Here is a 16,002-nt window from a genome sequence, read left to right as displayed (position 1 = left end):
GAAGAAGTCACTCTTAGGGAAACCAGGGGAAGTTTCCATGCAGAGATGGCATTTGAGCTGCCATGATGACTAAGAATTCAAGGCAAGGAAAGAGAATACCCGGGGTGAGGGGAATAGCAAACAGTCCAATGGCCTGAAAGAACAAGGTGTGTGTCCAAGAATATCTGGCATGGCTAGAGAGGAGGGCAGCCAGGAGGAAAAGATGTGGTCATCAGAGATGAAGCTGAAAAGTGGGTCAGATCACAGAGTTTGTACTGACCCTGTAAGTACGGAGTATGGAGCCACTGGATGCTCTGTCAGGGAGAGGTTAAGACCCATTTTAGACTTTACAGATATCTCTGGGCTTCCCCGGTGGCTCAAACGGTAAAGAAACCACCTGCAATGCAGGAAACCTGGGTTTGATCCCTGGGTTGGGAAGATCCCCAGGCAAGTATACTGGAGTGGGTAACTCCAGTATACTTGCCTGGAGAATTCCATGGAGAGAGGAGCCTGGCGGGCTACAGCCCATGGCATCTCAGAATTGGGACACGACTGAGTGACCAACATTTTCACCTTCTGATGCATCAGCATGACAGGGCCACTGTAATAATGACCGTAACTTAGTGGATTCACTGACCGTGAACACTGGGGGAGAAACAGACAAGAAGACAACTAGATACTCAGAAATGGGGAGGATGTGAGGAAAGCAGGTAAGAGATGACTTTCACATCTATAGTTTGCACGGTTGTTAGACAAGGAGGTCATCAGCCAAGACAGGCCATATACAAGGGGGCAGGTCAGGATGACAAGTCCAGTTTCCATTGTTTGGAGTTTGAGATGTTTGGGGCCAAAGTAGGACTTTTCAGTAAACAGATGGGAAGTCTAAGAACATCACTATCCTCCACAACCAACTCATCCGCAAGTTCAATTTAGCCTTTGAAATGTACCCCCAAACTTTTTTCACTCAAATATCTGCACTCCTCATCTGTGCTAGCTGCTAGGGGTGCAAAGTTCCTCAAGGAATGTTCTGTCAGCTTGAGTGACAGGGCAGAAAAAAAAAAAATCACATAAAATGTCAACTACAGGAAATGCCATGGGACTATGATGCATGGAAAACTCAGCAGTGGCCACGGGACTGGGAAAGGTCAGCTTTCACTCCAATCCCAAAGAAAGGCGATGCCAAAGAATGCTCAAACTACCGCATAATTCCACTCATCTCACACGCTAGCAAGGTAATGCTCAAAATTCTCCAAGCCAGGCTTCAATAGTTCACATGAACCGTGAACTTACAGATGTTCAAGCTGGTTTTAGAAAAGGCAGAGGAACCAGAGATCAAATTGGCAACACCCGCTGGATCATCGAAAAAGCGAGAGAGTTCCAGAACAATATATACTTCTGCTTTATTGACTATACCAAAGCCTTTGACTGTGTGGATCACAATAAACTGTGGAAAATCCTGAAAGAGATGGGAATACCAGACCACCTGACCTGCCTCCTGAGAAACCTGTATGCAGGTCAGGAAGCAACAGTTAGAACTGGACATGGAACAACAGACTGGTTCCAAATAGGAAAAGGAGTATGTCAAGGCTGTATAGTGTCACCCTACTTATTTAACTTATATGCAGAGTACATCATGAGAAACGCTTGGCTGGATGAAGCACAAGCTGGAATCAAGACTGCCGGGAGAAATATCAATAACCTCAGATATGCAGATGACACCACCCTGATGGCAGAAAGTGAAGCAGAACTAAAGAGCCTCTTGATGAAAGTAGAAGAGAAGAGTGAAAAAGTTGGCTTAAAACTCAACATTCAGAAAACTAAGATCATGGCATCCAGTCCCATCACTTCATGGCAAGTAGATGGGGAAACAATGGAAACAGTGACAGACTTTATTTTTCTGGGCTCCAAAATCACTGCAGATGGTGACTGCAACCAGGAAATTAAAAGATGCTTGCTCCTTGGAAGAAAAGTTATGACCAACCTAGATAGCATATTAAAAAGCAGAGATGTTACTTTGCCATCAAAGGTCTGTCTAGTCAAAGCTTTGTTTTTTCCAGTAGTCATATACGGATGTGAGAGTTGGACTATAAAGAAAGCTAAGCACTGAAGAATTGATGCTTTTGAACTGTGGTGTTGGAGAAGACTCTTGAGAGTCCCTTGGACTGCAACGATATCAAACCAGTCCATCCTAAAGGAAATCAGTCCTGAATATTCATTGGAAGGACTGATGCTGAAGCTGAAACTCCAATACTTTGACCACCTCATGTGAAGAGCTGACTCATTGGAAAAGATCCTGATGCTGGGAATGTTTGAAGGAGGGAGGAGAAGGGAACGATACAGGATGAGATGGTTGGATGGCATCACTGACTCAACGGACATGAGTTTGAGTAAGCTCTGGGAGTTGGTGATGGACAGGGAGGCCTGGTGTACTGCAGTTCATGGGATTGCAAAGAGTCGGACATGAGTGATCTACTGAACTGATGATGCATGGGGTATCAACAGTGGGGATCTGATCTAGTCCAAAAGTCAAGCAGGCTTCCCTGAGGAACAAAGGTCAGGATATGTGTTCATTAAAACAATAAAGAGAGGAACTGAAACTTTCCACCTCAATTAAGTTGCTTTCATGCAAACTCTTGTCATCTCTCATCAAGGACACTTGGACCTCAAATCAATTTAACTGTCAACATACTCACTCGCTAACAGACTGTAGACTCCTGAGTACGGACCATGCCTTATTTGCTCTTAATTTCCAATTCTTAGTATAATGTGAGCATATTATAAAAATCCACAATATTTACTTTAAAAAAGGAAACTTTATAAAATGCTAACCTGACATCATCCGTATGTATACTTGTTTGCTGCTTCCCATCACTTACAAATAAAAAGCAAATTCTTCAGCAGAACCTTATCACAAGACTCACTTCAGGCGGGTCCTGAATTACTTTTGTGGCTTCGTCTCATCACCATTTCTTAGCATTTGGAACACTCAACCCCTGCTTCGGCACAGCGAATTTTCATGACATCTTGGAAAACAATTCTCTACCTTCGTGTGTGTGAGCTTCTTCCACAGAGAATATTCCACCTCCATCTTACCCTGCTAGAGAGCTCTTTACTGACTCTTTACTCAGGCACCAAGAAAAACGCCTCCCTCACAGAGGAGCTTACACTCTACTTGTAGGAGTCCAGGAACAAATGAACAATATGTGTGAAAGATTTTTTTTTTAAGGCAAGAGAAAAAGAAGAGAAAATGATACAGTAAAGGTCTTTCTGAGCAGAAAAAGGAACGGAGTGGAGGGGTAAGCCCCGCAGGTATTTGGGATGAGAGAGCTCCAGGTGAGGGGAAGTGAAGGCCTGGGGGACACACCTGGCAGGAGCAGGGACTGCTGCTGAGGTCAGTGATGGAAGGAAGGGAATGAGGAGGACAGGGCAGATCTCAGAAGGCGGCAGGCAGCCAGATGGAGGGCTTCTGGCTTTTATTCCAGCTGGAAGTAAAGCCATTACAGGGTCCTGTGCAGGGAACTGACCCGAAGAAACTCACGTTTGGAAACGATCACTCTGAACGCTGTGCTTGAAATATTGCTGGAGACGAGGATGCAAGCAGAGAGACCAGTCAGAAAGCCCCTGTTCACAATCCAGGCAAGAGATGACGGGGGTCTGGGTGGTGGGAGTGGAATGATAAGGGGTCAGATTCTGCTAAATGTGGTAGGAAGAGGTGACAGAATGTGCTGACGGACTGAACGTGGATACGAAGCCTTTCCCGGACACCCCGCAAAAAGAAATCAAAGAACAACAATTAAAACAAAACAAAACAAAACCCACAGTCCATGACAGATAATTCAAAGGTTCTCAACCTCAGCTGAAGCAACTGTAAAGACGCATCCTTCATCCACAAAATATGCAGGAGGGGCAGGCTTGTGAGCAGGAGTGAAAAATTCTCTTCTGGACATTTTAAGATACTTAGGAGCTCTCACTTAAATGAACATGCCAAGTAGATAATTAGACAGGAGTCTGAAATTCAGAGACAAGACTGAGCCTACAGACATAAAACTTACAGATTTAACAGAATATGGGCAATATTCGCAGGTGTGGGACTAGGTGACGTCATGTAAGGCAAGCTGTTCAAACTTCAATGTCTGGATGATCCCCTACAGATTTAAAGAAAACTGCCAATTCTTATTCACTAAGTCTGAGTTGGGACCTCTGGTTCTGCAATTCCGACAAGCTCCCACAAGAAGCTAACGCTACTCAGACCACACTCTGAGCACAAGGGCACTAGAGCAGCAGAGCCCAACCTTTCTGGCACCAGGGACCGGTTTTGTGGAAGACAATTTCTCCACAGACTGGATGGTAGGGGATGGTTTTGGGACGATTCAAGCGCATTACATTTATCATGCAATTTATTTCTATTATTATTATTAAACTGGCATATATAATGAAATAATTATATGACTCACCATAATGCAGCATCAGTGGGAGTCCTGAGCTTGTTTTCCTGCAACTAGACCAGGGGTGATGGGAGGCAGTGACACCGAAAGTGCACTGCGTATCTTTGGCTTACTGCGTGAACTTTTTGATTGCTGTACTGCAGAAAACCTTGCTTCACAAAGAGAGAATGCTGGAAATGGAAGCAGGCTTTTCAGTGCTTTTGTAGTAATTTTAGGATATTCTGCCTTGACTTTTATTCAGAATGCATGGAGATCTGAAATCGTCTCAAACGTATTTTTAAGGCCACCATCATGTGCGATCTCAAGCGGTCATGCAAGCAATGGGGAGCAGCTGTAAATACAAATGAACCTTCACTCACTAGCCTATCGCTCACCTCCTGCTGTGTGGTCCGGTTCCTAACAGGCCACAGACCAATACTGGTCTGTGACTAGGTGACTGGGGACCTCTGATCTTGAGGGTAAATGCAGAAAAGAAAAGAATGACTGCACTCTAAGACACTCCACTACCAAAAGTGAGAGAGACGCAAGAACATTAGCAAAGGAAACAGAAATAAAATCAAATGAGAGTGGTATTCTGGAAACCAAATAAAGAAAGCGTTCCGTGAAGGAAGGGGGCATCAGCAACTTGAAGGGCTGGTAAAAGGTCGACAAAGATGCAAACTGAGACAGGATCATGCAACTAGGCAGCTGAGCACGTGACAGTGGTGACCTGGTCAAGAGCGGCTGCTGGGAAATCATGAGAACAAACATAAATAGAGGCTGTTCAAGAGAGAATGCTAGAAGAGCAAAGTGATGCAGGTCAAAGGTATTTGTACAGGTCAAAGGTATTTGTATAGGACACAGCATTTTTGAAAGACAAGACAGCTGATGGGGACCAGGAGTAACTGATTACCTGGGAGAGATAAGGAGCTGTACTAATATCCTGATGGAGGTTGAAGTGCCAGGTTCAATCCCTGGGTGGGTAAGATTCTCTGGAGTAGGAAATGGCAACCCACTCCAGTATTCTTGCCTGGAGAATTCCACGGACAGAGGAGCCTGACAGGCTACAGTCCATGGGGTCACAAAGAGTCAGACACAACTGAGCGTGCATGCACACACAAAGGATAAATTACATTCACCAGTGTTTTACCTACAACATATACACATTATGAGTAAGCTGCTGGATAATTTTTAATGCTATAAGCACAAAGTGAGATTAAGAGCTCCTGGCACTACTTAAGATTTTCCACAGAATATTATACCATATTACATACAAAAGGTGTCTAATAACAGTCACAGTCTGTGGTACTCAATTTGTTGCACATCACACCAACCAACGAATGTGCTCTGTCCTGGGCAACAGAGGAAATACACAGGTTCACACAATAAGGTCTCTGTCCTTGAGGGAAATGCAGGCTTGGGGAAAGACAAGAAAGAAATGCACAAAAAGTTATATAACAAGAAACAGGGCAAGAACAAGGTAGTATGGCTAATCATCCAATAAATAAATAAATAATAAATTAGGACAAGAGAAAAAAGTCCTAGGAATACAGAAGCTCTTCAAGTCCTGGGCAGGTCCAGACCACAGTAAAGACTCACAGAAATGGCCCAGGCAGCAAATGTCCAGGTATTTCAGAACCAAATCACAGGACTTCCCTGGTGGTACAGTGGATAAGAAACTGCCTGCCAACGCAGTTAGACACGGGTTTGATCTGTGGTCCGGGAGGATCCCACATGCCACAGAACAGCTGAACCCGTGCCCCATGTGCTGTAAGTACTAAAGCCCATGCACCCAGAGCCTGTGTTCTACAACAAGAGAAGCCACCGCAATGAAGAGTAGGCCTGGCTCGCCACAACTAGAGAAAGACCACACGCAGCAAGGAAGACCCAGAAAAACGAAAGAAACTAAATAAAAATAAATTAATTTTTTAAAAAACTAAAATGCAGGAGAGGACAATGGGCTTAGGAACATAAAGAACAGAGCACACGGTATCTTATCAGCCTTCCTGCCAACACTTCTGATCACTTTGGTCAAACCCTGCATCTTCTATGTGAAACTCTCAGCAGATGTCATTACTTTTCTCAAGTATTACCAGTTGTAGTTGTTGGATTAAATGTTATTTCACATGGGTCATAACTTCCTATGTTACTCTCCTCCAGACAAAATCAAAGTCATTATATTACCACTTTCCACTTTTAAAGCTCTGATTTAAAAAGACATGAGCACCCACCCCTGCAACTGCTGAGACATGCTAAAGCTGGCTTCGATTTCATAACCTAACTTTCCACTGGTTTTGCCAATCTACACTATAGGATTTGGATGCATTATTCATGCGCATTTTGACCAAAATAGCATTAAGAGAAAAACCAAGCAAGAAAGCCTTTTTTTGCACAACTGATCTCAACATGTTTCTAAAAAGGAAAGTGAACAGACAGTAAGAAAAACAATAAATTTTGAAGTTTTAAAATTCAAAAGGCAGAAATTTTTGTGCAACTGCTATCTCAGACCAGTACTAAAGAACAAGAGCCATGAAGTTATTTAACTGGTTAAGAAACGTTTCAAAAATAATGCCTTAGGCAATCATTAGAGATTCATAAGGTCAAGCACCTTTCATTTTCTCCCCCTTAGCTACTTTTTCATTCACCCCTCTCTCTGAGAGCCAATCTCTTAGCTCCCACATAATGGTAAATTCCTGGGGAACAAATTTTACCTTTTAAGTAACATCTCATCCCAGTTCACCCCCTCTATCACCCACCCCTCCTGTTCCACACAGTACCCAAAGTGAAGCATGCAGGCTGCATGAAATTAGCAAGTGTTATGGATTCTTTAGTGCTCTTGATTGAAAACCAATATATTTTTAGGGAGGACAGAAATATCAATGACATTTGTTCAACAACCTGCATTCAATAAACGTTTAGAGAGCAACTTAGTCTATGCTAAGTACTTCAGGAATATAAATAGACACGGTCTCTACCATCATATGGGCTTCCCAGGTGGTGCTAGTGGTAAAGAACCTGCCTGCCAATGCAGGAGACATTAGAGACTTGGGTTTGATCCCTAGGTTGGGAAGATTCCCTGGAGAAGGGCATGGCAACCCACTCCAGTATTCTTGCCTGGAGAATCCCATAGACAGAGGAGCCTGGTGGACTATGGTCCACGGGGTTGCAAAGAGTCAGATATGACTGAAGTGACTGAGCTGAAAAGAGACAGGCACAATACAACCAAAGGGCCTTGAAAGAGATGTAAATGGAAGAAACACAAAAGATGAAACAACTAATTGTGCCTGAGGGAGTGGGAAAAGCTACCCAGAAGAGGAGATATTGATTATTTAGAGACATTTGAGAGTTTTGGTAGGAGAAGGGGGTGAAATGCAAAAAGCAGAAAGCTGGCAGGAACATGTAGAAGGAGCTGCTTCATTCTTCCCTGAAGTGGGACCTACTACATATTATAATTTCTGTACTTTACTTGCTGGCAGAATAGAATTTTTCTACAGAACTAGTTAGTCTCTAGTTTCTCATTAAATCCTTTGTTTTAATTCTTATGAATGCTTAGCCCTCTTCCCAGGAAGTGTTCACTTACAGGTAATAATATCAGAAATTTCACTCAACATAACCATTTCATTCCTTAAAGACAGACACGCAATGAAGACAGGAAGTGATGCTTTGTTAGGTTTAGTGCCTTCTCATCTGTTATAGAATGGAATTCAACCCAATTGTGAGACAGAATGTTTGCTGTACGGGGTCTGATGAAATCTTAAGTCACTGAGCATACTGGGAAAAAATTTAAATAATTAAAAGACCCGCATGGGGTTGGAAAAAATACACTACACTGTAGGCTTATATCAAGGTTTGTCTCACCTACTGTACTACATTTTCACTGACCCTGCTTATCTGAAAAAATTTAAAGGGAAAACAGGAAGTCACATGGATTTAATTTTAAAGGAAGTAACAAGTTGTAACTGACTTTTAAAAAGCAGACTAAGCATTTACTGAAAATTATTTAGAAGTATTTCAAGAGAAGTAGCTTTAAAAGCCTTTTTTCTCATTTCTTTTAAACATTAAGGTACGCTTGATTTAATCTATTATTCTGATTCAGAAATTGCATGAAATGCAGGTTTGTATACTTGTTTCGTCCCACCCAACAGCCTCTGTCACGGCTGCGTGGTGAGGATGGAAGATGCCCGGTGTGGCCGGAATGAACAAGGGACGGGCAAGGTGGGGGTCATGTCGGGAGCCTGGAAGGCCTATTAGGGAGTTTGCATTTTGTCCCAGGTGCAGCGAAGAGCCACTGAAGGATTCTGGGCAGGGGAATGTGATGCCGTGATTGTCTGTAAAGCATCAATGTGGGTGGTATGTATGGAGTGAAAGTCAAGAGGGCAAGGCAGGAAGCACGGCCATCAGTTAAGAGGCTGGACGAGAGCAGGTGCAGGGCAGGTGATGATACTGTGAGTGAACGCTGGGCAGCCCCTCAGTGTGCCCGGCACTGCTTACAGTACAAATATGAGGTGTTTATTCCCCCCGATAATCTTATGACCCACCGGCAGATGAAGAAATGAGGCACAGGAAAGTGAAGTCATTTTCCAAAGGCTACAGGAATTGGTAGAACCACCATTTATCAACAGTCTTCCAGCAGCAGCACCCACACCTTTAATGATCACCTTGCAGTAACAGAACACAGATGGATTCAAGGCATGACTGAAGGGCAGAACGGACGGGCCCTGGTCTGTGTTTCAAGGAGGGGGCCCGTGAGTGCCACAAATCTCCCAGATTTCCAGCTTTAGGAGATGAAAGAGGCGCCATTTACTAAAATTAAGCAAATTCCAGGAGGAAAAGGACCTAGGAGGAAGATCAAGAATCCATCTTTTATTTATCCAGCTAACAACTGAGTATATACGTATCTCACAAGAGGTCAGGGCTGGAGAAATAAATTCTGGAACTGTGGTAGTCTGAACAACTGTCCCTCCTAGTCTCTGGAACCTGCGGATGGGTCACCTCCCATTGTAAAAGGACTCTACAGGTGTGACTGAGTTAAGGACCTTGACTTGGGGAGGCTGCCCTGGATTATCTGGATGGGTCCACTGTGATTGCTATGGTCTTTATAAAAGGGAGGGAAGAAGGTCAGAGAGATTGGAAGAAGTCAACTTACTGGCTTTGAAGATGGGAGGATGGGGCCTCGTGCCAAGGAATGCAGGTGGTCTCTAGAAGCTGGAAACGCAGGGAGTCAGATTCTCTCTAGAGCCTACAGGCGGACACAGACCTGCCAACACCTTGATTACAGGACTTCTGACCTCTAGAGCTGAGAGAATAAATCTGCATTATCTAAACCACTACATTTATGGTAATTTCTTCTGGCAGCCACAGGAAACTATTACAGGAATTCTAAGTTAGTATTTAAAATAATGTGGTATAGAAAGAAACACGTGACAGAGATGAATAGGTACAAACTTCCACATGCCTAGACTTAAGTTGACCATTTAAAAATGTGCAGAAATATCAAATCACTATGTTGTGTAAGTTAGTGTTAGTCGCTCAGTCGTGTCCGACTCTTTGTGACTCCAAGGACAGTAGACTGCCAGGCTCCTCTGTCCATGGGATTTCCCAGGCAAGAATACTGGAGTGGGTTGCCATTCCTTTCTCCAGGGGATCTTCCTAACCCAGGGATCGAACCTGGGTCTCCCATACCATGGGCATATCCTTTACTGTCAGAGCCACTGGGGAAGCCCAAAGAGCAGGGAAGGGCCTCCCTGGGTAGGTGACAGGAATTAACACAGTGTTATAGGTCAATAATACTTCAAGAGCAAATAAGCAAATAAATCCACAGAAAAAGATCAGATTTTTGGTTACTGGAGGTGCAGAGAAAGGGGAGGGAGAATAGATGAAAATAGATTCAAGAGGTACGAACTTCTGGTTATAAGATAACTAAGTACTAAGGATGTAACATAGATCAGGATATATATAATCAACACTGCTATATATTATACACGAAGTTAAGAGTAAATCCTCAGAAGTCACGTCACAAGGAAAAAAATTTTTATCTCTTTAATTTTGTACTTTATGAGATGATGGATGTTCCCTAAACTTGTGATAATCATTTCATGATTTGAGCCCCATCATTATGCTGTACACCTTAAACTGACAGGGCTGTAGGTCAATTATTTCAATAAAACGTGAAGAAAAAAATAAGAAAATGAAACTGTAGGTGAAAAAAGTAATAACTAAACCTAAGTTCTGGAGGAGGCACAAAGAGATGGGTACCAGAACAAATCAGGAGGAAATGGCCTTAATTAAAAGGGAACACTTCTTTTGTAACAGAAGAGAAAGAGGAAGTGGGAATGAAGGTTAATGTGTAGATTACAGTGAGAAGATGAAGTCATTCCCAAATGATGGCTTTTATGATCTCAGTGAATTATGTGGCTAGGTCACCAGCAGGGCAAGACTTCAACCCTGGGCAGCCGACTCATAATTCTAATAGAGTTCTACATTGCACCAAAGGATTCCCGAGATTTGTGGCAGGAAGTAGGAGTGGCCCAAGAAAGGCTACTACGTTCAGGCAAATGTAATAAAACTCAGGTGGGTCACTTAGGGCAGCAGTCCCTTGCCCTCATCTCCAGCCACGTGGAACGCGCTGACTCAGCTCGGCACTGACTCTGCGCCGGGATCCTTCTCAACACAGCAACCCATCAAGAGGCAGGTTCTGCAAACAGATCTGAACTGGCACTTGAGAGGAAATTCATTTTCCAAACCTGACCGAGGGACTGTAGTTCTTTTTATCTCCTTCTCCCCGAGGAGACAACTATGGAAATCAATGTTAAAATACACCCGAGAAGCAGAAAGATAAGAGTAGCCCCTAAGTGTCTATCAGGCAGAGAATGACAGAAAATTCTGCTCAACCATATCACTGATTTTCATGGAAGCTTTAACAAGAATGAGCTACAGTTGTAGTACTGGTGGGAAAAATACTGGTGTGTATTTCCAAGATACATTGTGCCATGAAAAGTAGACCCAGGACAATTACACAGCTACTTCCACTCATGAATAAAAAAAAAAACAACATAGATACGCAGGCACATATACATGGGATTGATTTTAAAAGGTCTGCAAGAGAATCTATCAAGCTGTTAACAAGAACCTCTGAGGAAGTGTGCAATTAGGATGAGGAATGAAGGGAAAATTTCACCGGGCACTATAAGTACTTCTCTCTTGAACTGTTCATAACAAATAAGCTTTTTCTTAAAAATTAAATTTTTTTTAAAGACATCAATGATGAATGCAACATGCAACAAAGGTTTACTGTATAACACAGGGAACTACAGTCAATATCTTGTAATAACCCACAGGAAAATAATTTCAAAAATAATATATGTGTATACGTATAACTGAATCACTTTACTGTGCAACTGAAACTTTGCAAGTCAACTATATTTCAATAAAATATATATATTAAAAAAAGATCATCAATGATGAACAGCTGAAGCATCTAGGTTCTTTTACATTCACATCTCTCTCTGGATTTCTGAACAGAAGGAATACAGGGGATAACGGGACAGGATGTGGCAGAGGACAGACGGGAAGACATGTCAGCAGCCTTGGTGTCCTCTCCTCCCTTCCCCCAATCAGGCTAAAAGCCTTCTTTAACCCCGCCACTCATTCCACTGCTTTCAAATCTGATTTCTACTTTCTCTTCCCAATTTGAATCACTATTTTCACAAATACCCCATCTAATTGCCACCATCGTAGTCGTTACAATCCTTTCTCTAATTATTCCCCCATCTGGCTGTTAGAATTAGCTTTCCCCCATCTTTTGATCATGTCACACTTCTAAAATTAATGTTCCTGTGTGCTCTGCTGATCTTCTGTAATCACTCTCTTCTCTGTTAAGTCCGCCAAGATCATTTTCCTTGTCCTGTATCATCACACCACTTTAACTTCCTTAACCAAACTTTCTGTAGTTCTCATTTCTGTGACCTCTCACTGTGCTTCCTTTAGTTTCCTGTTATGAATGTGACCCTTTAACTCCGTATCCACTGAGATCTCCTGCTTCCACCATCAAGTTCTGTGAGACCCAGCAATTGTACATGTTCATCTACTAAATGAGCACTTAATTTCCTCACATAAAAGAATTGTTCTCAGTTTCAATCATCTCCAGTCATCCCCTCCATGATTCCTTCCATGACTCCACCCACATCTACCTCAAATTCTAAAGGAAATTCATAAAAAGTCAAAACTACTCAGCAGTACCTCCTCTTAAAAGTCATTCTCACCCCTCCACATACATCGCCCATTTTTTGAATACCTGGTACCTGTCAGACACTACTGAGTGTATGAACTCAATTCAATCTGGACTTAACCCCCTGAAATGGAAACTGTAATTATCCCCATTTTAAACATGTAAAAGCTGAGAACCAGAGAGGTCATGGGACTTGCCCAAGGTCACACAGCTCACACCAGTGTCAGGGGCAGGATTTCAATTCAGAGGATCTGGCCCTGAAGCCCCTGCCCACTGCCAGCGTGCTGCACTGCTCTGAGGCCAAGCTAAGGTCTTCCTTTTCTCTGCTCCAGGTAGACCGTGGCCTCACCTCTCCCTTCGGCACACAGCATGCCATATTGTAACCAATTCTTCCTCATCTGTGTCCTTTACTCGTAAGACCTCTCTGAGGATATAAACCATCCACCTCTCTGTCCTTTAACAGGTAATAGCACCTTGTACCAGGAGGTATTTAACAGTCAACGAATAAAACAATAAACCAGATTCACAGCCCTCTGGCCCTAGCAGAGCACGGGCTGTCAACCAAGGCAGACTCAGTGATGACTTTGGTTTCAAACTTTCGGGTTCCTGCCTCAAAAACATCACACACAATGTAGGTCACTGGGGAGCTGTAGCAATACATTTCCATCTGTTCACTCCAGGGAACTCAAGGTGACATCTACCCTAAGACGACATTTAGGTGGTCAACTGTGAACTGCCAAAGACCCAGATGGTGGGGTTCTGCAATTACCTGATAGAGCATCATAGAACTCGTCCTCACTAAAGATGCTCAGAGGCGGGGAACCTTTAACCAGAGACTGCTCTAATTCGTGGTGTTCAGTGGCTAGAGTCGCCAGCGCTTCTGATAAAATTTTGTTTTTTTCTTGTTCCTGTTCCAATTTAAAATTCCTCACCTAGAAGAAAACAGATAATACAAACAAGACTTCAGAGTGACAGGAGAGACAGACTTACTCAAAAGGATATGAAAATTACTCACTTTAGATCCAGTTCAATTGCAACATCAGGAATGAAAACAGCGGTGCTACATGTGCACGGCTGAATGAGCAAAATTACTAAGCTAATTTTGTTCTTCCCGTGGGGCCTTTTTTCACAACAGCTCCAGCCAATGCAAATAGATTAAGAAAAAAGCAAACAAATTCAGCCCAAGTGATCAGGACCCTAGTAGAAGGACATCAGTCAATTTGAAAATCATATAAAAAAATTTTTTTTAAATAGAGAGTATTTCATTCAACATTAATCAAATTAAGCCAGCTTTTTAACAAAATAAAGAATCAAAACTGTTGTAAATATTAAAATGTGAATCACATCAAAGCTTAAGACATAATCCTCCAGTTTACTCTCAAAAGAGTTGGTATATCAAATAAAAAGAAACAAGAGGCTAGGAAAGGATGTTTTAATTACCATTTTCCAATCCAGAGTTTGATTCTGGTTCCATATTTTACCTTGAGTTTAGTGAACAAAAATAAATAAGTAAAAAGATTATAGAGAAGGCAAAGTCTTACTCCTTTGATGATATAATCTGTTCTTCCTATCTAATTCAAGAGCTTCTGAATTTGAAGCTAACTAAAGCCTTCTGAAATTTAAGTAGTCTAATTCTCATATAAAATAGCAGGTACCAGAGTTGGTGTGAATCGTTTCATCCACTCTTGTATTAGAACTCTGACAATCACAGCTATTCCATCAACTCCCTCAACTTCTAGGGCCCACGTGGCTCTTTAAACAGGAGTTGGAAGAGCTGGGATCCACCTAATCTCAGATGTCTCTTGTGCCTGTTTCTTTACCTATAAAATCAGGATTCTACTGCCATGGAAGAGTCTCATTGGTGGCTTCAACTCAGTGGTCTTCAAAAAAAAAAAAAAAAAAAGAAAAAAATTCAACAGCACAACCTATTTCTCAAATCTCAACACATGAAATCAGATGTTTCAGGAAGCAGCACTGCATAGGAGGACGCTGGGTCCGGATCGGGAGCCTCTTGGACTTTTCCCTCCAGGCCCAAAGCCAGGGGCTGTTCCAACAGTTCAAGAAGCATGAGATGGGGTGACCTCCGAAACCCCCTCCAGTCACGTCTGCCCCTGGGTCTTCACCCTGGTGCTCTCTCCCCACGGCTCCCAGCTGCACTCTGCTGAACCCGCCTCCCTCTCAGTCTCCTTCCTGTGGTCCCTAAGGACACAGCATCTTCCTCCACATTCTGACTCCACAGTCACACGTATAGGGAAAATGATCCCAGAATCCTGGATATGACTTACCAGAAAATGCTAAGTGTGTAATAAAAACAGAATTAAGCCCTCATTATTTTGGGAACAGCTCCAGTCCTTGGGTACCTTAGTATTTATTATCATTATAAGTAAGTGTTAGTCGACCAGTCATGCCCGACTCTTTGCGACCCCATGGACTGCAGCCTACCAGGCTCTTTTGTCCATGAGATTTTCCAGGCAAGGATACTGGAGTGGGTTGCCATTTCCTTCTCCAGGGGATCTTCCCGACCCTGGGATCAAACCCAGGTTTCCTGCACTGCAGGCAGATTCTTTACCAACTGAGCTACAAGGGAAGGGCTATTATCATTATAGGAACATGTTTATTATTAGAATTACAATAATGAAATATAAATAGCAATAAATGGTAAGCAATAATGTGCAGAGAAGACCCAGAAAACAGGAAAAAATTAAATAGGTATATAATAATAATTTTTAAGAAACTGAAAAATAGTTGCAAATGTTCCTATAATCTAAAATTTTATATCCAAGGAGGATAGTATAGTTGATAAGCTTAGTACAGTTGAAATCAACGTTAAAAAAAAGAGCTGTTTTTCCTCCACTTGACTGGTCAATTCATTTATCTATAAATAAGGACTACAGAATTCATCATAATATCCAAAACGAACCTTTCTTTAGATGGAAAAACATCAGCACGGTTGTAGATTCCAAAAAACACCACTGCAGATTCAAATTCTTTCACTCCATCCACTCCTCTTTCATTAAGCTTTGGGTTTTTTTTTTTTAGCTGCTCAAGTATCAAAACGCAAATGTGCTGCTGACACTGTATTGTTCTACATAAGAATCAACTAAGTTACCTCTTCTGGGTGAAAAATATGTAAGTTCTATTTTATTAATTTTATTGTTAATCTCTTATGGTGCCTACTTTACAAGTTAAATTTAATCATAGGTATATGATTATGTACATAATCATATGTATAGGAAAAAACAGTATATATATTGTTCAGTAAATCCATAAAATTTCAGGCATCCACTGGGGGTCTTGGATCATACCCTCACTCAAGGATAAAGGGGTAACTACTATAGTTACTGAAAAAAAAAAAATCAGTTTCACTGCTTT

At 42.2% G+C, this 16,002-nt stretch overlaps 1 protein-coding gene across 6 annotated transcripts in view; it reads right to left on the bottom strand.

The window, feature by feature from the left end:
- Positions 1-16,002, bottom strand: part of OSBPL1A (oxysterol binding protein like 1A) — a 213,259-nt gene that overhangs the window by 71,280 nt on the left and 125,977 nt on the right. For 4 of the 6 annotated variants that reach the window (XM_043889695.1, XM_043889696.1, XM_043889701.1 and 1 more), the window contains one exon: positions 13,400-13,562. The exons of 1 other annotated variant lie outside the window; for it this stretch is intronic. In XM_043889695.1, coding sequence (XP_043745630.1) covers positions 13,400-13,562 — 163 coding nt within the window. Of the gene's footprint in view, positions 1-13,399; positions 13,563-14,450; positions 14,470-16,002 lie in introns of those variants that run through there. One more of the 6 variants, XM_043889697.1, reaches the window with a different exon arrangement.

This window comes from Cervus elaphus, chromosome 27 (assembly GCF_910594005.1).
Source record: "Cervus elaphus chromosome 27, mCerEla1.1, whole genome shotgun sequence".
Classification (NCBI taxonomy): Eukaryota; Metazoa; Chordata; class Mammalia; order Artiodactyla; family Cervidae; genus Cervus; species Cervus elaphus.
Note: the sequence above shows the minus strand (reverse complement) of the source record. Positions and strands in the feature narration are given on the sequence as shown.